Source organism: Cavia porcellus, unplaced genomic scaffold, assembly GCF_034190915.1.
Source record: "Cavia porcellus strain 051 isolate PalLab524CR breed Dunkin Hartley unplaced genomic scaffold, mCavPor4.1 scaffold_25, whole genome shotgun sequence".
Classification (NCBI taxonomy): Eukaryota; Metazoa; Chordata; class Mammalia; order Rodentia; family Caviidae; genus Cavia; species Cavia porcellus.
Genome location: NW_026947508.1, coordinates 37806473 through 37830499, shown reverse-complemented (window position 1 = coordinate 37830499; position 24027 = coordinate 37806473). Strand labels below are relative to the sequence as shown.

Genomic DNA, 24027 nt, shown 5'->3' with positions numbered 1-24027 from the left:
AAGTTTAAGTCCTCACCTTGCCATAACCTGAGGGTACCCATTAGGGTCAAACAGCCCAATTTTCCCATGTGTAAAATAAGAGAGGTACGAAAGATAGATTCACAGACTCGCTATTTATTTATTTATTTGAGACAGGGTCTCGTTATATGGCTCAGTCTGGCCTTGAACTCACTATGTAGCCCAGGCTAGCCTCAAATTCATGTCAATCCTCCTGCCTCAGCCTCCCAAGTAATACGATTACAGGCACGCGGCACCATACCAGGCTTGAAGGTTCCCTGTGATCCTAAGATTATGTGCTGTTGAGTGTGTACATTCCCAGATCCAAGACCTTTGGTTATCCGTGAACTGTGCTCCAGGGTCCCACATAACTGTGTCCTGTCACACAGGCCCACAAAATGTATGTATGCACTGGGAGGAGGGGAGACCCTAGAACAATGTCTTCTCTCCAAACCTCCTCAATAGACGGAAGCCACTGGCTTCCTCCCTTTCCTGCCTCCTGCATGCCAGCAAGACTGAGGACTGCAGGGAGTGAGGGGATGGAAAAGTCAGCCCAAGTGTCCCCTGGTTTGTCCTTACCATAACTCTTCCTTCAAGTGACCCCTGACCAGGACCTTCTAGCTATGTCATCCTTAGTTATGGGGGGCTAATCGAGGGGGCCCAGGGGCTGTGAAGCAGGATCATTTCTTCCCACCCCTCTCCCTGCCACCCCTCCCACCCAAGCCACCTCATTTCCTCTTCCTCCTCAGCCCAGAGCACACTGATCGGCACTGGCAGCGCACTCAGATCCACAGCAAACCCCAGGCCCAGCTGGTCCTGACTGGCCTGCGTCAGCCTCCGGAGTATGGTCAGGCTGGGGCTCCCTTTCCTGCTCCCCATTTTCCTTCTGGCTTCTGATGTCCGTAAGTCTTCCTTGAGCCCCATATCCCATTCCCAGGCCCCAAGGCCCTGATTCCACTCCCTCCTGGAGGAACCCCATCATATCACAGAGACACACAGGGGCTAGGAAAATCCAGGTTCACGGGTCCAGAGTTTCAGTTTTACAAGATGAAAAGAGTTCTAGAGATGGATGCTGGGAATGTTTGCATACTATTATGGGTGATTCTACAACACCGAACTGTATGTTTACAACTGGTTAAGAGGCTAAATTCTAGGTAATATATGTTTTAACGCAATAAAAAAATAATTGGGAGGAAAAAAAAAAAGAGAAACCCTATCATCACTGCCATCACTGTGGTCCACCAAAAATTGAGACCAGACCCACGAAAACTGAGTCACATACTACAAATCACTGAAGCCAGAGACTAGAGGAGGAGAGGAAAGCAGCCCTTAAAGGATCCCTGGGACATCTTCGGGGAGGGCCTCACTGGTCCAGGGGAAAATGTCTATTGAGCTTTGACGGCAGTCCATTAGTTGAGAGACTGGCAACCTTTAGGCCTATGGGTTTTAACAATCATCACTGCCGACAGCTGATGTGGAGTTTAAATGAGACAATGTATATGGAGTGCTTGGCATAGGACGTGGCACATGGAAGGAATTTCTGCATGGAAGGACTGATTCCTTCATTTGCTGGTCGGAGGGCAGAACACAGAGGTGCCTTTGATTGGTTCGTGGTCTAATGTGGGAACACAGGACATAAGATGAAGGCTAAATAGAGATAGGTGCAAGGGGCTTGGGTAATGGACAAATATAGAGCCAGGAAAGATTTCACTAAGAGGTTGGTGGCTAGAACATTAAGTGCAAGTCTCAGAGAGGTGAAGGAACAGCCCCTGCAGAGAAAGCAGCTGGAGGGGCATTGTGGGCAGGAAGGGGTTCAGGAGTATGTACGTTACCCTAATGGCAATGGGGAGTCATAGGAGGTTGTAAGCAAGACAGTCACAGGGTGGTTTAGAGCCTCAGATAGATTTCTATAAAGGATGGGTAGGGGAAGGAGCCTGTGCTGCTGGGATGCTCCAGGTAAGTTGGGCCGGGGACTGAACAAATGCAGGCTTGGGAGATGACAATGAAGTCAAGAAACGTTTAGGAAATAACCTGGAGATATTATGACTGGTTAGGGTAGCCAACACAAAGCTTAGTAATATGGATTTTGGAATCAAACAACCCACCTTGCTAGTTACTAATGTTATGACGTTGGGCAAGTTGCTTAACTTCTCTGAGTCTTTGTTCCCTGGCCAGAAAGTAAGGCTAATCAACACCCACATCCCGGGAGAGTCAGGATAATAGAATGAGAGAAGGTACGGTGAGTGCTCAGTGCCTAACTGACATCCAATAAACATGGATTACGACAGGAGGAGTACGGGATGACACCACAGTGTCTCGGGGGCAGGTGCCATATACTGAGTCAGGGAGTACAGGAGAGAAACAGGTTTGGGAAAAGCTGGTGGAAATGCAGGTCCAAGCTGAAGGCCATCATGGGGTTACTGACTCAGATGTGATTGTTAAAGCCAAGAAGGTGGATGCGCTTACTCAAGGAAGCCTATAAAATAATTATTACCTCGTCTATAAAATAAAAGGATATCAGCTTCACTGGAGGTCATGAGGATGTAGGTGAGGGGAAAAAAAAAGGTGCTGGCATCTGGTAGGCAGTCCAGAAATTCCAGCTTCATTTATGCATGGTAGACTTTCGAACGATATTAACTAAGTGGTCTTTGAATTAATTAGTTGCTTGACAACGGTTAACAGGCAGGGACCAAGAAGCAGGGGTCTGGAGAGCTTGGAATCATGGAGCTTAGGCAAGCCAGTTGCACTGCCCCCAGTCTGGCCTGGAATTGGCTCCATTTCATCTCTGCCACCCTGGGCACACATTTTGTGCTCTAGTCCCATCAACTTGACAGCCCCTCTCTACACCATCAGTTTTCTTTCCAAGACTTTACCCTGCCTAAACTGCCCTTCCCCTGCCCCTGACCTCCGTCTCTCCCTCTTCTGCTCAACCAAAAGCTTACTCTGCTAGGAAGCAGCTCCCTCTTCACCTTCCCCAGGCTGGCTTAGACAACGCCCCTCTCTGCTGCACAGGACTCCCATGTGCAGCACCCTGCATCTGGAAGCTCTGATCATGACTCCCTCCCACTAGGCAGTAGGCCCATGGAAGACAAAGACCAAGACCCATCTGTGTCTGTGTCTGCCCATCTCGATCCTGGCCTGCCCTCCTGTCTGGGCCAGACAGGGCCAGCTTCATTTTTGCTACAGGCTCACCTTAAATAATACCACAACAAACATTTCTCAGGTTTCTATAAGGACAAGGAAAGGCCCTACAAGAAGCTTCAGGTCTGGATGGTGGTCCTAGCCTGCAGCCTCATGGTGGGGTCAGGGAGAAGCGGTTCCAGGCTACCTCCGCACAGCACTTTTAGAGAGGAGTCAGGAAAGGGGCCTGCCAGGGAATGAAGTGAGGAAACATAGATCATTCCCTCTGAAGGCCAGGCTGTAACGGGAAGCCATCTGGCAGGAGAAGCCAGCAAAGGATTTGCGCTCTTGTTTTCATTCTTGCAGGATCAAAAGGATGGGAAGGGATGATAAAGTGAAGTGCCTATGGGGTCTGTGGGTCGTGGCAGGGAAAGGAGGAGGAGTGAAGGCTGGGGGCTCTCTGAACAGCCTCTCCAGTAAGCTCAGAGGCCTAGAACCAGGGGCTCTGGAGTCAGAGTGTCAGCTGGATTTGCAATTAAGTCACTGATGTCCCGGTCCCAGGTGCTGCTGCTGACCTGACGCTGCTGGCCAACCTGCGCCTCACCGACCCCCAGCGTTTCTTTCTGACCTGCGTGTCCGGAGAGGCCGGGGTGGGGAGGGGCTCTGACGCCTGGAGTCCACCCCTGCTGCTGGAAAAGGACAACAGCATAGTGCGTACCCTCTCGTCTGGGCAGCCCCTGCGCCTGGCACATAACGGCTCACACCAGGTCACGCTTCGAGGCTTCTCCAAGCCCTCAGACCTGGTGGGTGTGTTTTCCTGCGTGGGTGGCACCGGGCTGCGGCGCTCTCGAGTGGTCTACGTTCACAACAGCCCCGGGGGTGAGTCTGGCTGCAGGAAGGGGGTCGCAGGCTGACAATGCTCTGGCCACTAACCCCCACCCTACACCCACAGCCCACCTGCTTCCAGACAAGGTCACTCACACAGTGAACAAAGGTGACACCGCTGTGCTTTCTGCGCGTGTGCATAAGGAGAAGCAGACAGATGTGATCTGGAAGAACAATGGTAAGAGGGGCATTTGGTTGGACGGTGGACCTAGCATTTCCATGGCCACCTCTGACCTCATTACCCTGATTCACACAAGTAACCTTCCTGCCAACCTCTAGGACCTCTTCTGTTTCCTGGGCCAGGACCAGGGGATGCACTTGGATTCATTTCATATCTGGATCTGTACTCAGAAGACCAGAAGCCTTAGTCAGATACCTCCTTAAGTACTATGTTAAGAGTCATCTTTGACTCTTCCCTTCGGAGCTAGCAGGATATAACCTACTTGGGAAGAGAAACATAGTCTCTAAGGGGAAGAAGAGAACCAGTAGCAAAATGCCCACGATAGGCCCAGGAGTCCTGCCCAGCACAGATCCTTGATACCAGAGCAGATGTGGTGAAGCCTAGGGCAGACCCCTGGATCTCCATCCCATGCCTGCCTTCACCCTGACCCTGTCTGCGCCTGCCCATGTGGTTCTTGCCTCATGACCCACTTTTGCTGGTTTGCTTCTATGGGATCCTAAGAGAAGACCCTTACCTGACACCCAAAAGTTTTCTTCCAGGCTACAGGCCACCTGAACTGATGGGAAATGTGGAAGGAGGCAGGAAGGGCTGTGTTACTAGTTTCTGTGCAGCCAGAACACTAGAAAGAGCCACCTGAACTATGCCCAAAGGGGAACTGGGAAGACACAGGAGCCAAACAAAGAAAGAAGGGCATTCCAGGAGAGGAAACTGACAAGAAAAGGCAGGAGGGCTGAAATACCAGATGCTGATAGAAGAGAAACAAGCAATTCAGGAATTCAGGAATGTTACGAAGAATCAGAGAGGGTGTGGAGAACTATGGGGTTTGGGAGCTCAGCAGGGATCTACCTGATGAAAACAACATGCTGAGGAGATGAATTTTGCCCTGAGCACAAAGAGAGCTGTAAGAGGTTAATCAGGGGAAATACTAAGGTATCTATGTATAAGAATCTCTCTTGTTGGCCAGAGATATAGCTCAGCAGTATAAGCGTATACCTGGCAAGTGCAAAGTCCTGAGTTCAATTCCTGGTACAAAAAAACAAAACAAAAAAAAAAAGAATCTCTCTTGGTGCCAAATGTGAGACCAAGGTGGAGGTAAAGTGCCCGGGAAAGGGGCCATAGAGGACTGGGGCAAGGATGGTGGCACTGGATATGGGAAAAGTGGGCAGCTTTAGAAAGAGGATGAGGTGGAACAAATGGACGTAGGGCTTCCTGAATGGTTTGTGGAGCAGAAAGAGTATTTTTCTCAATTTTCTGATTGAGTACTAGCATCTCCTATCTTTCATAGGTCTGATCACTATACATGGGGCATATCCATGTGACTTGGGCCAAGGGAGGTGATATCAGTTCTCTTGTGACACTGAGGCCCCTGACCTATTTGTACCCCCACCCAGGATCCTACTTCCATAACCAGGACTGGCAGGAGGCCAAGAATGGGCGGTTCCTGCTTCTGGTCCCAGATGCACAGCCATCATCTAGCGGCATCTACAGTGCCACCTACCTGGAAGCCAGCCCCCTGGGAAGCGCCTTCTTTCGGCTCATCGTGCGGGGTCAGAGACAAAGGCAGAGGTTGGGGTAGTATAGAAAGCTGAGAGTTCTATGGGCACTTCCTATAGGCCCCAGGATTCCCAGGGTCCCAGAGCTACCCCAATCTTCAGCAGCCATGGACAGGTCGGGGAAGCTGTGCTGCTAAAGACACTTTCCTCCAGGTTGTGGGGCTGGGCGCTGGGGACCAGGCTGTGTCAAGGAATGCCCAGGCTGCTTGCACGGTGGTGTCTGCCATGACTATGATGGCGAGTGCGTGTGCCCCCCTGGATTCACTGGTAGCCGCTGTGAACAGGGTAAGGGGGATGGAAAGTGAGACCCAGGCATAAAAGGCTGCCTGCCGGGGTAAAGATCCTAGGACATTAGGGATGGAGCTTGGGTATGAGGGTATGGGCTGTGTCCTAGACCCTAGCAATCAACAGGCTCATCCACACACCCTCCCTTCAGCTTGCAGAGAGGGCCGTTTTGGACAGAGCTGCCAGGAGCAGTGTCCAGGTACATCAGGATGTCGGGGCCTCACCTTCTGCCTCCCAGACCCTTATGGCTGTTCTTGTGGGTCTGGCTGGAGAGGAAGCCAATGCCAGGAAGGTATGAATCAACCTCCCTCCATGCCACAAGCTTGGCCCAGAACCTTCACTCCACTGACTTACACACCAAGCCCTCTACAGTCACCTGACCAGTGCCCCACTAAGCTCAGCTTGTTGTACAAGGCATGCCCCACCCACGCCTTTATGCGCCCGACCTACCCCTTCTAACCACGCCTCTTCTCTTCCCAGCCTGTGCCCCTGGCCATTTTGGAGCTGATTGCCACCTCCAGTGCCAGTGTCAAAATGGTGGCACTTGTGATCGATTTAGCGGCTGTGTCTGCCCTTCTGGGTGGCATGGTGTGCACTGCGAGAAGTCAGGTAAAAGCATCCAGGACTCTGTGACCTCTCAAGAGAAGTCAGCCCCAGGGCTAGGGATTTAGCTCAGCAGCATAAGTGCCTGCCTTGCAAGCGTGTGGTCGTGAGTTCGATCCCTAGTACCGGTAAAAATACAAAAGAGAAAAAGAGAAGTCAGCCTCCACCAAATGAATCTCCTTGGTTTGGAGGCGTCTTACCCTCCTTTCCCTGTTGTGGCCCATGTCCTACTCTCAAGGAATACAGAGCACGAGTGCTCCATAGCTTTGAGGGTGACAGCCCGAGTGCAAGAGTGCCCAGGGGGAAGCCCCTGACCATGTGAGAGAGAGTCAGGAAAGGCTTCTGGAAGGAGATGAGATCTGCAATTGGATATGGAGGACAATAGAGAAAACACTGACAGAGACTATAGGGGAAGCCCAGGAGTTGAGTCTCTGGCTTAGGTAGCAGGGCAGCGAAAGAGAAGGGGGATTGAACTGGGGGAATGGTCAGAAAAGGTTAAATTATAACAGACCAGGGGGTCTAACTTAGCAAGATAGGGACAAGAGGGAACTGTTGAAGGACTACAAGGTGGTCAGACCTCTCACTGCTGGACAGAGCACAGAAGCAAACATCTGTGGCTGAGCATCAGAAACAAATGAAGCCTCAGCAGTGTTCTGGCTGTGAGAATAGAAAGGGGCCTGCTTTCTAGCATTACAGGGTATTAGAAAGTGTGTTTGAGGAGGTGTGGCAGGTGGGCCAGCTGATGGAGGATGCATACAGGACTTTTCTGATGCTCAAGCTTGTGTGACTGGAAATATGGTGGTGCCTCCACTAAAAGGCAGCACATGGGACAAGGGGCACAGTGGAGGTTACGGTCATGTGTGTGCCCCATGTAAGCTCCAGAATGAGTGTCCTGTCTCTCCCTAGACCGAATCCCCCAGATCCTTAATGTCGCCTCAGAACTGGAGTTCAACTTAGAGACAATGCCCCGGATCCACTGTGCCGCTGCAGGGAACCCATTCCCAGTACGGGGCAGCATGGAGCTACGCAAGCCAGATGGCACCGTGCTTCAGGTCAGCTGCAATGACTGCTAAGTCCCTTCCCCTATTCCTCCAGCTTTACAATTGCTCAGACCTTTACCCCTCAGAACTTTATGCAGACTCTATTCACTGACCTGGTCATGGCTTAAATGGCATGAGGCTGGTTGATGATGGCTGCCTTTGGGCCTCTGTCCCTCCAGCATTCTACATGGATGCCTGTATCTGCCTCAGGGTGACACATTTTGTTTTCTATCCCCTCTCCTCGTCTCTCTTAGTCCACCAAGGCCATTGTGGAGCCAGACAAAACCACAGCTGAGTTCGAGGTACCCCGCTTGGCTCTTGGGGACAGCGGGTTCTGGGAGTGCCGAGTGTCCACCTCTGGAGGCCAAGATAGCCAGCGCTTCAAGGTCAATGTCAAAGGTCAGTGATGCCTTAGGCTCTTGGAGGCTGGATAATGAGTGGAGAAGGCATTATCTCTGATGCTTCTCAGAGTCCAGTCCAAGCAGGAATGGCAAAGGCATCTCAGGTTACAGCCCAGCTCCAGGCAAAGAGGACTTGTGGTCAATCAGAAGTTGAAGCTAGGCAGTATGAAGGCTAGAACATAGCTCAGTCCCACCTAAAAAGAACATCCCAAGACCCAGAAATTGGGGTCACACTCTAACTTCATCTAGTCTCCCACCACAGGTACAATATGCCTTTAACTCTGCCTCTGGTATGCTTTTTCCTGCTTTCGAGTTAACCAGAGCAAGAACAGGTGTCCACAGGGGTGTGAAGTTCAAGGGTGACCTGCTCACTATGCAGAGGTGACACATGCATAGGAGTCTGCCAGGTGAATAAGGAAGGAAGTGCTCAGAGCTAACACTTCCTCCCTGGACCAAGTATCCTTTTACCTTCTCAGCACCTCAAACCTGAGCAGTTTACCTCCTGCCACCTGGGGTCCCATTTCCTCTGCTTCTGATCTATCTCCTCCATGCAAACGTTACCTGTCACTGTCCTCTCTTTTATTGTTACATTCAGTTTCTGGGTTCCTCACCACCCCACCCTACTAGCCCCTCTACTTTCAGCTTTTCCTTACGTCCCAACTCACGCTTTGAATCCAGACAAGGGGTTTCAAACCCTGTTTCTAAAATTCCTGGCTCCATGACTTTCGGAAGATTTACTTGGTGCTTGTTTGTTTTGTTTTGTTTTGGTCCTGGGAATCAAACCCAGGACCTCATGCTTGCCAGGCAGGCACTGTGCTGCTGAGCTACATCCCTGGCTCCTTAAGTAAATTACCGAAGCTCTGGAAGCTCTTTTCTCTATAAAATGGGAATAGTAGCACTTACTACATAGGGCTGGTGTGAGGGCTAGAGCAGGAGATGTGGTAAACTGTCGGCACGGGGTCTGGGATCTGGCACAGTACACTGTTCAGTGTGCACCAGTGAATACTCTTAGTATGTAACATGGCATCTCATCCCAAGATGTCACGCCCTTCTCCTGCATGTGATCTTCAGCCAGAAGCCTCTTGCCCCCAGTACCACCCTGAACCAAGGCCTCCAAGAAGCAGGCATTCTGTGGAGTCTGGTACTGGAGCCGGTATGGAAGTTAACCGTGTGTGATTCAGAGGTGTGTTTTTATAAAGCTACCTCCTAAAGCCAGAGCCTCTATGTGAAGCAAAGTCACAAGGGGCTCTTCAGAATCCAAACTGTACCTTCGCCTCCTTTGAGATCTGTACCTCCTCTTGGCATATTCATTGCTGCTGGGTGTTCCTTCAGCTCACAGCTCTGCATCTACCATAACCAGACAGATGACCTTTCTTTTTTCCTTGATTCATTCCTTCTTTCCTTCCTAGAAAGTCAGTCTGGTAAGTATTTGGAAGAGGCAAGGGAACCTGTGAAAGCATTCATGCATTGGAGAGAAAAATCTGAGGCCAGAATAGGGACAGTGACCATGGAGTTAAGTCAGGGGCAGAAACTGAGGCAGAATCATTTAATTTGAGGTGACCAGAATTCAAACTCTCCGAATTGTGTATTCTTAGGCAAGTTATTCAAAGTCTCTGAGCTTCAGTTTCTTTATTTATACCCTAAGGATGAGCCCCAGCTTAAAATCAGTTGAAAGAATTAGAAGTCATTCTTATGAAGCACCAGGGGCAGAGCAGGGACAGAAAGTGGTGAATGATGGGGTAAGGGCAGCAAGCAGGTGACATCCAGGATGTCTCCCTGCCTTGGGTTCTAGCCTTTCTACCTGTCCCCTACTTCATGGACTGAGTGCTCTCACCAACCCCTGTTGGCCTTATCATTTCCTCCCTCATCTAATACTGCCAATTCTGTGCCCAAGGCTTCTCCAGGACAAAAATTCTCCTCCCTGAACCCTGACCACTCCATTTAGTACACCCTTATCCGGAAGGTCCCATATCTAAACAAAGACGCCCAAAGCACAAAGTGTTCCTCTTTTTCTGAGTTCAGGATAGACCTATGGGCAATGCCTTACCCTGAGTCTTCTGGCAGTGCCCCCAGTGCCTCTGGCTGCACCTCGGCTCTTGGCCAAGCAGAGCCGCCAGCTTGTGGTCTCTCCACTGGTCTCGTTCTCTGGGGATGGACCCATCTCCTCTGTTCGCCTGCACTATCGGCCCCAGGACAGCACCGTGGGCTGGTCTGCCATTATGGGTAAGTGGAAGACAACTAGGGATGGCAGGGGTGTAGGTACAGTGAGGGATAAAGTAAGAATGGAGGAAAGAGCTGGAGGAGGACAGTAGTGAGTGTATGGTGAAGGGATAAGGTGAGAATGGAGGTAGGGGCTGAAGAGAGGAGGGTGGCAGCAGACGCGGCTGGGACTGAGTGATGTGTGTGCTTTCCCCGACCCTAGTGGACCCCAGCGAGAATGTGACGTTAATGAATCTGAAGCCAAAGACAGGATACAGCGTCCGTGTGCAACTGAGCCGGCCAGGAGAAGGGGGAGAAGGGGCCTGGGGGCCTCCCACCCTCATGACCACAGACTGTCCTGGTGAGAGGCCGAGTCAGCCCTTCCTTTCCCCTGGGGATTACTGTCCTGTCCACTCAGGGTTTTTATGTCTTATCTACTATCACCACCACCCCTGGGCTCCTGCCTCTCCCTTTGGAGGTTGTCCCATCCTGGCCACTAGGGATCACCATTCTGTTCAGCTCCGAGGACCCAGTGGACTTCTCTGACCCCTGACCTCTGGCCCCAGAGCCCTTGTTGCAGCCATGGCTGGAGGGCTGGCACGTGGAGGGCCCTGATCGGCTGCGAGTGAGCTGGTCCTTACCCTCGGGGCCCGGGCCACTGGTGGGTGATGGTTTCCTGCTGCGTCTATGGAACGGGGCACGAGGACAGGAGCGGCGGGAGAATGTCTCATCCCCCCAGGCCCGCTCCACTGTCCTGACTGGACTTACACCTGGCACCCACTACCATCTGGATGTTCGGCTCTATCACTGCACTCTCCTGGGCCCTGCCTCACCCCCTGCACACGTGCTTCTGCCTGCCAGCGGTAGGCACAGGGCAGGTTGACAGGCTGGGGAGGAGGAGGGATGGGTACACAAGGACACAGGAGACATAGGAGGCTTCAGGAGACTGGGTAGACATAGACAGGACGTACAATGGGCATCACAAAGGACATGGGACACAGGAAACATAGGGGATACCTGAAAGACAAAGGTCACTAGGAACACGTGGGGTGGGGGATGCCATCACTAGGTCCTGGTTTATGTGGAGAAACAAGGATAATGGTGGGGACCTAGGGCTTGGGGAACACATAATATGGAGGACCTAGGGAACACTTAGGATACAAGGTGAATAAAGAGATCCAGAGGTTTAGGGTGAAAGTGGCCTGGGACTGAAGAAGAGGTCAGTGGCAGGGTGTATGGAAAGAGGAAGGTGACACACTGGCTGCCATTCTGGGGCCTACAGAGCAGAGTTATGTGATCCCACAGCTACACAGCCTGGTCTAATCTGAGCTCTACCTTCCCATTTCCCTCTCCCCAGGGCCTCCAGCACCACGACACCTCCAAGCCCATGCCCTCTCAGACTCTGAGATCCAGCTGACATGGCAACGTCCAGAAGCTCCATCTGGGCCTATATCCAAGTACATTGTGGAGGTACAGGTGGCCGGGGGCTCAGGAGACCCACTGTGGATGGATGTGGACAGGCCCGAAGAGACCAACACTATTGTCAGTGGCCTCAATGCCAGCACACGCTACCTCTTCCGTGTGCGGGCCAGCGTTCAGGGCCTGGGCGACTGGAGCAACACAGTAGAAGAGGCCACCCTGGGCAATGGTAAGAGGTTGGCCTGGGCTTGGGGACGAGTCACAGCATGTGCTTCCTTCTCCTCACCCACTACCTGGAGCTAAGGTATCTCAGGCCCCTACCAACAAATGCCATAGCCCTCACCTTTCCCATCTCAGAATGCTAGTCCTGAGAATTGCTTCTTTCCTGGCTCCTTCCATCGTGCAGACAAAGTGATCTTCCTATATCTCCATTCTTTCTCTGGGACCACACTGTAACCCCTGGGTTCCCTGACGTAGGCATCCCCACCCTTTTGTGTCCAGGGCTGCAGAGCGAGGGCCCAGTCCAAGAGAGCCGGGCAGCTGAAGAAGGCCTGGATCAGCAGCTGGTCCTGGCCGTCGTGGGCTCCATCTCTGCCACCTGCCTCACCATCCTGGCTGCCCTCTTGGCCCTAGTGTGCATCCGCAGGAGCTGTCTGCATCGGAGACGCACCTTCACCTACCAGTCGGGGTCGGTCAGTGATGTGGACCCCTGGGGTGCATGTGCAAGGCCCTGTGTGTGTGTGTTCTCACCTAGACATGCACAAGTACTATGTTCTCACCTAGACATGCACAAGCACACTATGTGTGTACACACATGTTTATGCTATAAAACTATACTCCACATTCAGTGGTTCAAAATATGATTTTATCTCTCTAGAACTAAACTTCACTTGTGAGCCCATTTATATTACTGGTAGAATATTTACTATTTCTAGTTGAACAGGGCTCAGTTTTGTCTGTATTTTAGCAGGGGCAATTTCAGGCTCAGGTACAGTCAGTTTGGGATTCCCTTGCCCCTCTTCCCTGTCTCCTCCAGGATGTTCTTAGCTGAGGACTATGGTGAAGGGGATGACATGGTGAAGAGAGTGAGCACCTCATTCCAGCCTCCACCCTTGCAAATCCTAGAGCTCCCTCTGGGAGACTCTAAGCCCTGTGCTTCCTGTAACCTGTGGAGGACAGTGTATTTTGTGGCCACAGCCAGGGTACAGCCGGCTCTACCCCTCTAGAACTGTACCAGGCTAGTACCTCCACAGCAGCACCTGTCTCCACTCTTCTAGGCTTCCCTGCCAACCCATTTGGGGTTATTGTTCCCCCGTAGTGCACACTCTCAGAGGTAGAGGTGGGGATCCTTGTTACCTCATCTTGTCACATCTGACTGTCCCATTAGTCCTGCTTCTTCTGAAATCTTCCCCACTGTTGTCACTTAAGATAGGAACTCTAAGGGGCTGGGGATTTAGCTCAGCGGCAAAAGCGCCTGCCTTGTAAGCAGGCAGTCGTGAGTTCGATCCCGGTACTGATAAAAAGACAAAAAAAAAAAGGATAGGAACTCTACCTTGGGTTTCCACACCTGGGCTCTTGATATTTAGAGCCATGCTTTGGCATTAAAAAAAAAAAAAAAAAAGAAAAGAAAAGAAAAGAAAAAGAAAAAAACCTCTTTTCTCTCAAGGACTGACCTTTGTGATAGAAAGCCCAGTCAGTACCCAAGGCTGTCTCTGCTGTGCCTTTAAAAAAAAAATCTATCCAGAGACTCAATTGACTTCTTTGTTTGGCTGTGTTGTCCTTCCCTATGAGGTCAGTGCACACAGAAAGCCACCACTGCCATGGTGGGGGAGGGCAATAGGGACAAATGCTGAGGGAAGGCCATGAGAAAGCAGCCTGTAATACACACATTACCCTCGCACAAGTCATGTCCCCAGGGTCTCGGGACATAACTTAGTGGTAGAGTGCTTGCATAGCATGCATGAAGCCCTGGATTCCATCCTCAGCAGTAAAAAAGAAACAAAAAAGATATATCCCGGCCAGGTGTGTCTGCACACAGATTTATGTCTATACAAGTGTGTGGGCATGCATGCACATGTGCTGCCCAGGTGTATATATGGGGTGTATCTATGTATGTGCTCTCAATGCATGTGTGTTCCTGTGTCTTGGCACTTCTGGGCTGTCAAGTGCATGTGGATACATGTATATATGTGCAGCCACAGAACACACATGTACATTCTAAAGTATACCTTCACCTATCCATGCTTCATGTGAATCCATGTGACCTGTGTCTTCGGCCCTTGCCCATCAATTGGGCACCAGTTCTCTTAGAAAGACCTAGCAGAGTCCATCTTCAGTTATATTGGTCCTGTTCAACTCTTTCCTTTTCCTGCTACCAGTCCTTCCTAGGAGGACCACATCTGACACATCACAGGGAACAGGGCATTCCTCTCTCTTAGGATCTTGCTGAGTTTAAACTTGGCCTGGTCTAAGAATGATGATTAGACACCAAGTGGGTGGACAGGGATGACCCCTGCTCCTTCTGCAGTGGGGAAGAAAACTCCACTCGCTCCCAGCAATCTAAGGTAGCAGTCCCAGGGATTAGCATGACAATGGGAAGCTCATTGCTTCTTATCATTGGTCATTCCAGCCCCCTTCTGTTTTGCTGTTATAATATCACCTTTCCATTATACCATATCGTGACATTTAGCAACTTACCTACAAGGCCTGTTCTGTCTTCTAGAACCCCACACGCTAGGCTGACATGCTATTTCTCTTCTTGGACATTTGTCCACCTATTGACCCACCTGTGGCTCTGCTGCCTATGATTCTGTCTCAGTATAAACTCTTGTCCATTGGTCTGTCCCCAGCTCACTGCTAGGGTGCCTTAGGCCCATTTCTCTAATTGCTGAACCTTTGCTTTGTATGCCTGTCTGTGTCTTCTTCTGCCCCCATATCTTGTGTGGACTGGTCTGCCCACTTGTCCCATCCCATGAAGGGTGAGGAGACCATCCTACAGTTCAGCTCCGGGACCTTGACACTGACCCGACGGCCAAAACCACAGCCTGAGCCCCTGAATTACCCAGTACTGGAGTGGGAAGACATCACCTTTGAAGACCTCATTGGGGAGGGGAATTTCGGCCAAGTCATCCGGGCCATGATCAAGAAGGATGGACTCAAGATGAATGCAGCCATCAAGATGCTTAAAGGTCTCTGGAAGTGACACTGACCCAAGGCAACGCTCTCCTTTGTCCCAGAGCCCAGGCCCCACCAGGCTCCTACCAGTGTCTAAACTCAGCCCTTACCAGTCCATACCTTCTCTCCAGAGTTATTTCTGGAAATAGTGACATGCAATTCTTTACACAGAGTATGCTTCTGAAAATGATCATCGTGACTTTGCTGGAGAGCTGGAAGTTTTATGCAAACTGGGGCATCACCCAAACATCATCAACCTCTTGGGGGCCTGTGAGAACCGCGGTGAGCATTCACCTTGTCACTTACCTCTTCTAGATCCCCATCATCAACCATCATTACCACCACTTTAGTGGCTTTTGGGGAGCCACAGTTCTCCTCCATGCTTTAGGCCTGCCATTTCTTACCATTAGGCATCTATTCCTACCTCTGACAGCCAGTGTCTAAATCATGACCCTGTATCACCCTCACCTCCCAGGTTACTTGTATATTGCAATCGAATATGCCCCCTATGGGAACCTGCTGGACTTTCTGCGGAAGAGCCGGGTATTGGAGACTGACCCAGCATTTGCCCGAGAGCATGGAACGGCCTCCACCCTCAGCTCCCGACAGCTGCTGCGCTTTGCCAGTGATGCAGCCAATGGCATGCAGTACCTGAGTGAGAAGCAGGTGTGTGTGAATGCAGCAGTGATTGGGCTCCATTGCACGATAAATAGCAGACTCTGACCAGGTGTAGGGATCAAGGAATGGTGAGAAGAGAGGACGTGACCCCAAGGTCCCGGCTGCGGTGGGGGTGTGCACATATAGTACGACAGGAGCAGACGATGAGAGAGAGGCAGGACCAAAGAGGCTGTATTTGAAGTAGCTGAGGGTCATTCTGGTGGAGGTGCTGCGTGGACACTGTACTCTCCAGGAGAAAGGCCTGGGCCCAAGACAGCACTGTGGAAGTTGTCACCACAAGATGGTGACTCTAATGGTGAAGGAGTGGGTGAGATCTGTGGGAGAGGTTAAAGGTAATCATTGGGAATAAAATGTGATAGAAGGAGGGGATTATTATCATCTTCTCTGGGATTATCAATGTGTGAGCTGTCAAACGTTAAGGCTAAGGAGATCCACGCAGGGAGGGCAAGTCCTGAAACTGTCTGGGAACCTCCTAATTCAAGGAGGGAAAGGGCAGCTCTCAGAGGAGAGCACAAGACTGAGAGAAGACATTTGACAGGTCGTCAGGTTTTAAGATCTTTTGAAAGCAATGGGGCAGGGACCAGTGCAGAGGGAAGGACTAATGAAGAGAGGTCTCTGAGAAAGGAGCGGGGTGGAGGAGAACTGTAGCTCAGGGGAGAGGTCATTTTGGTCTTCAGCAGTCAAGGGAGAAGGAGAGGGAGAGAAAAAGGGGTAGAGAGCACAGAAAGTGGGAAGTGCAGTGTGGCTCTTGTGGTCCAGGGAGAGGGACACAGCCTGGACTTGGCCATAGCCCAGGCACAGGAAGGAGCGCATGAGATTCAACACTAATTTTTCTCACACAGACCTCAACAGAGGCAAGATTCAGGCATCAGTGGGTTAGAAAAAGAAGAAAGGGTTCCTGAAAGCATCCAGGGTGCCCATGTAGACTAGAACTGGGGCCAGACCCTTTACTGGGTGCCCTCATCCTCCTCTTCCCTGACTTCTTGCCCTGCTTGCAGTTCATCCACAGGGACCTGGCTGCCCGAAACGTGCTTGTCGGAGAGAACCTGGCCTCCAAGATTGCAGACTTTGGCCTTTCAAGGGGGGAAGAGGTGTATGTGAAGAAGACAATGGCAAGTCTCATTGAAGCCTCCTGGTCAGGGCCTTGCTTGGCCCTGCCCTCACCCAGAACCCACACAAGCCCTTTCTTCACACCCCATCCTCCAAACCCATTTTCTCCTAGGGGCGTCTCCCTGTACGCTGGATGGCCATTGAGTCTCTGAACTACAGCGTCTACACTACCAAGAGTGATGTGTGAGTGCAGTGGTGGGAAGGGGTAGGGATTCAGTCCACAAAGATCACACAAGACATAAGCTAAGCACAGCTCAGAAACATCTTGGGTTGACACAGGTACAACTTGAGCATCACTGAATGTGATCCAGTGTGACTTGGGGGGGGGGTCCTGAGTGTACCTTGGTATCATCCAGCATTTTAGAGGGAAGATGGGGTGGTGCTGGAATAAAGTTTTGTGTTTGTAGGTGTTTCAGGGATAGGATTAGGTAGGGCAGACACAGAGAGGTACTTTGGAGAGTTTGGCAGTGCTGTGGGTAATCTCTGGGGTAGTTGCACAGAACACTCAGGAGTGCTCTCATCTTCCTCTCTCAAGGGTAGGGTCATGGCCCCCTGACTTCCCAGACTCCTCCTGTGTGCTCGCCAACCCAAGACAATCATCTTTTTATTTGCTTTGTTTTTGTGAGATAGGGTTTCACTATGTAGTTCAGACTGGCTTTGAACTTACTATGTAGCCCAGGCTAACCTTGAACTCTTAGTGATCCTCCTGCCTCAGCCTCCCGAAGGCTGGGATTACAGGTGTGCACCACTGTGCCCAACCCTACCAAAATGACCATCTTATCACTCCTGTTCCTCTCTCCTCAGCACTGTCCATATCAGTCTGAATTTAATCTACTCAGTCTATCAGACTTGTCTCCTGTCCTGTCCTGCCCTGGCCATGAGCCCTTTGTTGTGTCTTCTCTGCTCACTGTCCACCACACTGACTGCCCCTCCGAGGACCACATACTTAAGCTCCTGCTTCTGCCCCAAGATTCCCTAAATGCTCTCCCCAGCTCAAACCCTCTACCTAGGTTTTAGTCCTGATGCATACCTGTACAGAGGTTACAGTGTGAGATACAGCTGAGAACAAGGGCTCTGAAGGGAGAATATCTGGGTTTGAATCCCTGTTCTGCCTCTTATTTCTATGTGACTTAGAGCAAACTAGTTAACCTCTTGGGGCCTCGGTGTCTTTATCTATAAAATGAGATAATGATAAACCTGTTTCAAAGGGTCCGTGTGACAGTTAAATGAACTAACAGTGCCTAGACCATAGCAAGTGTGCAATAAAAATGTTAGTTCAGGACCTACAATGGAACTTCAGTGGAGCCAAGACAGCAGCTGGCCACACCTTTGCAGAGCAGCCACATGCAGGGCCCGGGAAGGGCCGCACATCCTGGATTGGTGGGGGCTAAACCACTGGGCTGGGATGCACTAGAGGGTAACCAAGTGCGTCCTTCTTGTTTCAGCTGGTCTTTTGGGGTCCTCCTCTGGGAGATAGTGAGCCTTGGTGAGTCCCCATTCCCCTCCCCAGAGCACTCCCACCCACCAGTGGGGCACTGGACTGAGGGAGCCATGTGGTCTCCTGCAGGAGGCACACCCTATTGTGGCATGACCTGCGCTGAGCTCTATGAGAAGCTGCCTCAGGGCTACCGCATGGAGCAGCCTCGAAACTGTGATGATGAAGTGTAAGTCACCTCACCTCTAGCTTGGCATTTCATTCCTGTGATGGGTGACCCCCACTGCAAGCCCTGTGACTCCAGCACCCCAGCTGTCCCTGTCTGTCTGTCTTACAGGTATGAGCTGATGCGTCAGTGCTGGCGGGACCGTCCCTACGAGCGGCCCCCCTTTGCCCAGATCGCACTGCAGCTGGGCCGCATGCTGGAAGCCAGAAAGGTGAGGTGGCTGGGGGACAGTGACTATTGGAAGCTGCAGGCCACAGCTTCTGTGTCTGCTGGCCCCACCCCCCTGCCCAACCATACTCCCCAATTGGGATGATCACCACAGTTCATCCTGGGCCTAGCCCCACTCTGCAGTCTCAGCTGGGTTAGTCCCAGGTCCCATCGCACTCTTAGAGGATGGCTGCTACTTTGTCCCAACGGTAGACCCCTTCCCCAGCCCAGATTGCAGTCCCAAGCTGCTTGCTTCTCCTCAGTGGACAGCATCAGCCCTTTCTCATTGAGACACTTAGCCTTACTTGGCACAGAACAAGAGCAGAATACATGAATAGTCACTAGCCAAGGATGGATGGCAAGTGATGATACAGGAAAAGTCTTGAGCGAATGAGTAGAATCGTTGAATGGCTAATACAATAATATGAGTAAATACATGATTCAATAACTGAATCTAATAACCATGGGAACAAATGAATTACCATATAAATACATATGAAAAAACATATCACAATCAGGAAATATAAAAACAGTTTTTCATATGAATTAATGATTAACTATTGTATGGAATGATCTAATAAACATGTAAGTGAGTGAATCGTCAACAATAGCCTTTTGGCCAGGTGTGGTGGCACAGACCTGTAATCCCAGCACTCAGGAGGCTGAGGCAGGAGGATCACTGCAAGTTTGAAGCCAACTTGGGTTACAAAATAAGTTCAAAGCCAGCTTGAACTGCATAATGAGATCCTGTCTCAAAAAAAGTCTTATGAATGGATGAATAAGTGAATGAATGGATGAATGAGCAAGCAATTTATGAGTGCATGAAAAATCCGCACCTAACAACTGTGTCTAGGGCCTCAGAATATGGTCTGATACCCACAGTGCCCTGCTGAACTGGTAAGAACCACTCTGCCTCCCATTAAGACTACTCTGTCCCCAGGCCTACGTAAACATGTCGCTGTTTGAGAACTTCACCTACGCGGGCATTGATGCCACAGCTGAAGAGGCCTGAGTCACCATCTCACAAGAACCTGGCTCTGCTGGCCGGAGCAAACTCTGGTTTCCAATCTTTGTTTTTCTTGGTACTGGGGATCGAACTCATGACCTCGCGCTTGCCAGGCAGGCGCTTAGGCCCCTGAGCTAAATCCCTAGCCCCATGGTTTCCAGTCTTGACTTTGGATCCCTCTAGCCTCTGACCCACACTGTCTCAAGGATTTTTTTTTTAATTTAAGGGGGAAAAGGGGATCCAGGAATAGGGGGACCGGGATCCACATGCAAACCCCTACTTCAGTTCTTCCACGTGCACACCACTAACATGTCCTGTTCAGTTGCTTGCCTTGTGAATGAATAAATGAATGAACGAATGAATGAATAAATGAATGCTCTAAGAAGCTGCATCCAGTGTCTGTCTTTTAACATTGGTCCACCTAGGAAAACAGTTCAATGTAAAAGGGAATCTAAACTTCCCAGGTACAGACACACTGCCCAAGCCCTCAGTGAAGGTTGCCTATCCCATCATGGTGGTGTTCTGGAGAACCCATCTGACACGTACGCTGCTAGCCTTCACCTCTGTGTCAATCACAAGACCAGTTTTCCCCAGTCCTCTCCTTGGTCTCTAGCATCCTCATGTTTCTCCTGTCTCTGAGTAGCTCCAGCCTAGGAGTCTTTACTCTGTCCAAACACTTTCCAAGCCACTATTGGCTAGCACCCAGTCTCTGCTTAAATGGACATACTAGGCAGATTCTGGCCTACATTGAGTTCCTCTTGCCTTTGTCATTGTCCTTATGTCTCTAGGCAATCTTTCCTGGCTTGGTAGCTTTATTTCCCAAAAAAAGGAAAGCAGAGGCTACTCTCAACTTTAGTGAGTTGTGTCCATTTGCTTCTTCTGGGTCTCAGTATTCTTGGAGGTGATCCTCTCCTGGGCTCTTGCTCTCTATCTTGTTTTTTTTTTTTTTTTTTTGTCTTTTTCATTTTTATCGGTACTGGGGATCGAACTCATGACTGCCTGCTTACAAGGCAGGCACTTATGCCACTGAGCTAAATCCCCAGCCCCTCTTGCTTTCTATCTTGAAAGTTAGTTCCACACCATTCCACAGTGGTCTTACTCGCTAACTCTGGATTTTTCAAGCCTGGCCTCTGATTTCCCTCTCACTGGTCTTTGAGAAACAAGACTAATTGTATTTCACATATTTTTTTTCAGTGAATCAGAAGGCACAACAAATTAAAAACACAGATCCTAGGGGCTGGGGATTTAGCTCAGTGACATAAGCACCTGCCTTGCAAGCAGGCAGTCATGAGTTCAATCCCCGGTACCGATCAAAAAAAAAAAAAAAACAAAAAAACCCTACCTTTAAAAGCACAGATCCTAGAATCATACAAACCTGTGTTGAAGTCCCTTCTATACCGCTTATTATCTGTGTAGCCTTAGTCAAGTCACTTAACCTCTCTGAGATTCCACTTTGTCCTATGAAAAATGACAATAAACAAATGAGATCTCACAGGCACATTTTCCACAGCATTGGGTTTGGTAGCTAGTACGTGCTCAGTAAGTATCATCTGACAATATTATATACAGATGTGGGATGTTTGTCAAGTGTTAGATCTTTTTTGGACAGAATGGGATGAGTGGAACATAGGGATAAAGTCAAGAGTCAGAAATTAATTTGAATAAAGGGAAGGTTATGTGCAATGGAGAACATGGAATTTGCTGGAACAAAATCAGAGACATATTCACAGCAGAGGCATAGTCTCAGATGTGAGGGTTTAAAAACCATTCTGTGGAATGGAAGACAACAAAATAATGGTGTGTGCTATAAGCAAGAGAGGGGACCCAAAGTGATATTTTAACCTGGGCCATAGAAAGGGAGCAGAAATTCACCAGTGGAAGAGATTGTAGCACAGGAAATATCATAATTTGGTTGTCCAGGAGCTGCTAATGGTTGCACATGATTGCAGCAAAAGGTGAATATAGCTGTATGAGAGTCATAAAGCCAGATGTGCCAGGCTGTGCTGGGCCTTAGAGGCACTATTAAGGAGATAGATATAGAAGGCCAGGTGTAGGGGCATATGCCTATAATCCCAGCACTCAGGAGGTTGAGGCAGGAGGATCACCAGGAGTTCAAGGCTAGCCTGAGGTACAAAGGGAGTTCAAGGACAGCCTGGACTACATAGTGAGTCCCTGTCTTAGAAAAACAAAAATCAAAAATAAATTAATTAATTAAATTAAATCCATATGAAATCACCAGAAACCCAACACAGCCAAAACAATCTTGGAAAAGAAGAACAAAGAAGGCTCACATTTGCAGATTTCACAATTCTTTTTCAAAGCAATGAAAATCAAGACAGTTCACTGAGTAGAACTAAAAGTTCTTACCTAAATCTCATGTCATTGGTCAGCTGAATTTTAATGAAGCCACTCAATGAAGAAAGACAGTCTCTTCAACAAATGGTACCAAGCAGATAGCCACATGCAAAAGAATCAAATGACTACCAATATAAAAATTAACTCAAAAAGGAACAAAGATCAAAATACAAGAACCAAAACTATAAACATAGGGGTGTCAGGCATATAATACACACCAATAATCCGAGCACTTGGGAGATGAAAGCTGAACAACCACAAGTTTAAGCTGGGCTTAAACTAGGCTACACAGTGAGGTCAAGGCCAGCCTGAACTATATAGCAAGGGTCTGTCTCAAAAAATAAAAAGAAAGAAGAAAGGAAGGAAGGAAGGAAGGAAGAGTGCATATCATTGAGAGTAAATGTTCAAGTAAATAAAATTAAAAACAGACAAACTCACCCATCAAAATTGAAAACTTTTTTGCATACAGTGTTAAATGACACTATTAAGAAGGTAAAAAGACAACAACTGAATGGGAGAAAATACAAATCATATACCATAAAATAGATTTGTATCTAAAATATATAAAGAAGTGTTATCACTCAATGATAAAATGGTAGCTAATCCAATTATTAAAAATGAGAAAAGACCTAAATGGACATGTCTCCAAATATGTACATCAGGAAATACAAATCAAAACTACAGTGAGATACTACTTCACACTCATCCTGAAAGATAGCCATGATTTTTAAAAAGGATTAAATGTTGGGAAGGAGAGTTTGGAACTCTTGTACACTACTAAGATGAGGACATGGAGCTTCTGTAAGATCCAACAATTCCACTCCTAAGTGTACACCAAGAGAAGTGAAAATGTAAGTCCACACAAAAACTTGTACACAGATATTTATAGCAGTATCATTCAAAATAAAAAAGAAGAAACAATCCAAATGTCCAACAGAGATGAATACATAAATACCGTATCTTCATACAATGGAATATTATTCAGCCATTACTTCATAGATTCATGTATTCATACCATTATGCTATACTGTGGTTGACCCTAAAAATGTCATACCAAATGAAAGAAGCCAGTCATAAAAAGCTACAAGGGGCTGGGACTTAGCTAAGTGGCATAAGTGCCTGCCTTGCAAGCAAGAGGTCGTGAGTTCAATCCCTGGTACCAAGGGGGAAAAAAACAGTATCAGTTAAAAAAAATACATGTATTTGTGTTTCATTTATATGAAAGTTGAGTAATAGGACTACAGTCTGTATAGGGATAGTAGATTAGTGGTTGCCTAACTAAGGCTGGGAGGAAGTTGTGGGGACAACAGGCTGAATTGTAACAGGTGCAGGATTTCTTTTTGAGGTGATTTTTTTTAAAAAGATCTAAAATTGACTGTGGTCATACATGTCTGTGAATAGATTAAAAATCACTGAATCATGTACCTTAAATGGGAGAATTGTATGTTATGTGACTTATATCTCAGTAAAGCTGTTTTCAAAAAAACAAGTAGAGGTAAAAGATATCAGTGCAAGACTGCTCTGAGAGTATATAAATCTCCTCTGGGAGTGCAAGAGATGTAATGGTGAGGCAAATGAGGTGATCTGGAAAAAAACTCAGGAAAGAAGAATGGGCAGGTGTTAGCCATGGGAGTGGAGCCCAGGGTTACTGCCAAGCGCCTGTTTATATAACTGGATTGATGCCAGTTACTAAAGAATAAAAACAACTAATATGTACCTGGTGCTTAAATGCCAGGCACTCTCACAAGCACTTTGCATGTATTAATTCAATCTTCAACAACTGTGTTAAGTAGGTATTATTTTTGTTTTACGAAAGAGGAAGGCACAAAGGGGCTAAGTAACTTAACCAAAGTCTGACAGCTACTAAGTGGTGAGGCTGGTATTCAAACCTTCATATGCTGGCTCGAGTTTCTCTCGGGCACAGTAGTGTGCTGCTTGTGAGAAAGGGCTAGATTTGCACACTTCCAAATTCAATGCCAGTAACACTGACCACATACTACATATGAGTTAAGGTGACACCTCAAAGGTACCCTCCCCCAACACATTCCCCCTGTGGCACTCTAAGGACCCAGGAGTGTACCCACAGGCTTGGAGCAGTCATAAATTGCCAGCCTGGTCTGCCCCACCCCATTCGAGCTTCAGTTCACACTGCT

At 49.0% G+C, this 24027-nt stretch overlaps 1 protein-coding gene across 2 annotated transcripts; it reads left to right on the top strand.

Annotated features, from left to right (window-relative positions):
* The first annotated feature begins 736 nt into the window (after positions 1-736).
* On the top strand, positions 737-19904 carry Tie1 (tyrosine kinase with immunoglobulin like and EGF like domains 1). 2 transcript variants are annotated; one of them, XM_003462519.5, is made up of 23 exons: positions 739-899; positions 3679-3996; positions 4070-4180; positions 5575-5730; positions 5890-6021; positions 6173-6313; positions 6502-6630; positions 7531-7676; positions 7919-8063; positions 10130-10288; positions 10488-10625; positions 10831-11127; positions 11622-11912; positions 12185-12375; positions 14661-14871; positions 15029-15139; positions 15333-15523; positions 16534-16647; positions 16758-16828; positions 18091-18131; positions 18213-18309; positions 18418-18517; positions 19454-19904. In XM_003462519.5, exons 1-23 carry the CDS (start codon positions 842-844, stop codon positions 19523-19525), a joined length of 3420 nt encoding a protein of 1139 aa, XP_003462567.2. In that variant the 5' UTR covers positions 739-841; the 3' UTR covers positions 19526-19904. The 2 variants fall into 2 exon arrangements, with proteins under 2 accessions (XP_063092401.1, XP_003462567.2); XM_063236331.1 differs by lacking the exon at positions 5890-6021 and having other exon boundaries at positions 737-899.
* Positions 19905-24027: the final 4123 nt, after the last annotated feature.

Excerpts from the sequence above, each read along its gene's own strand:
- Tie1 (XM_003462519.5), top strand. The coding sequence starts at position 842 with ATGGTCAGGCTGGGGCTCCCTTTCCTGCTCCCCATTTTCCTTCTGGCT. Across the intron at positions 5,731-5,889 it reads CTTTCGGCTCATCGTGCGGG|GTTGTGGGGCTGGGCGCTGG; the intron begins GTCAGAGACAAA and ends ACTTTCCTCCAG. Across the intron at positions 10,626-10,830 it reads CATGACCACAGACTGTCCTG|AGCCCTTGTTGCAGCCATGG; the intron begins GTGAGAGGCCGA and ends CTCTGGCCCCAG.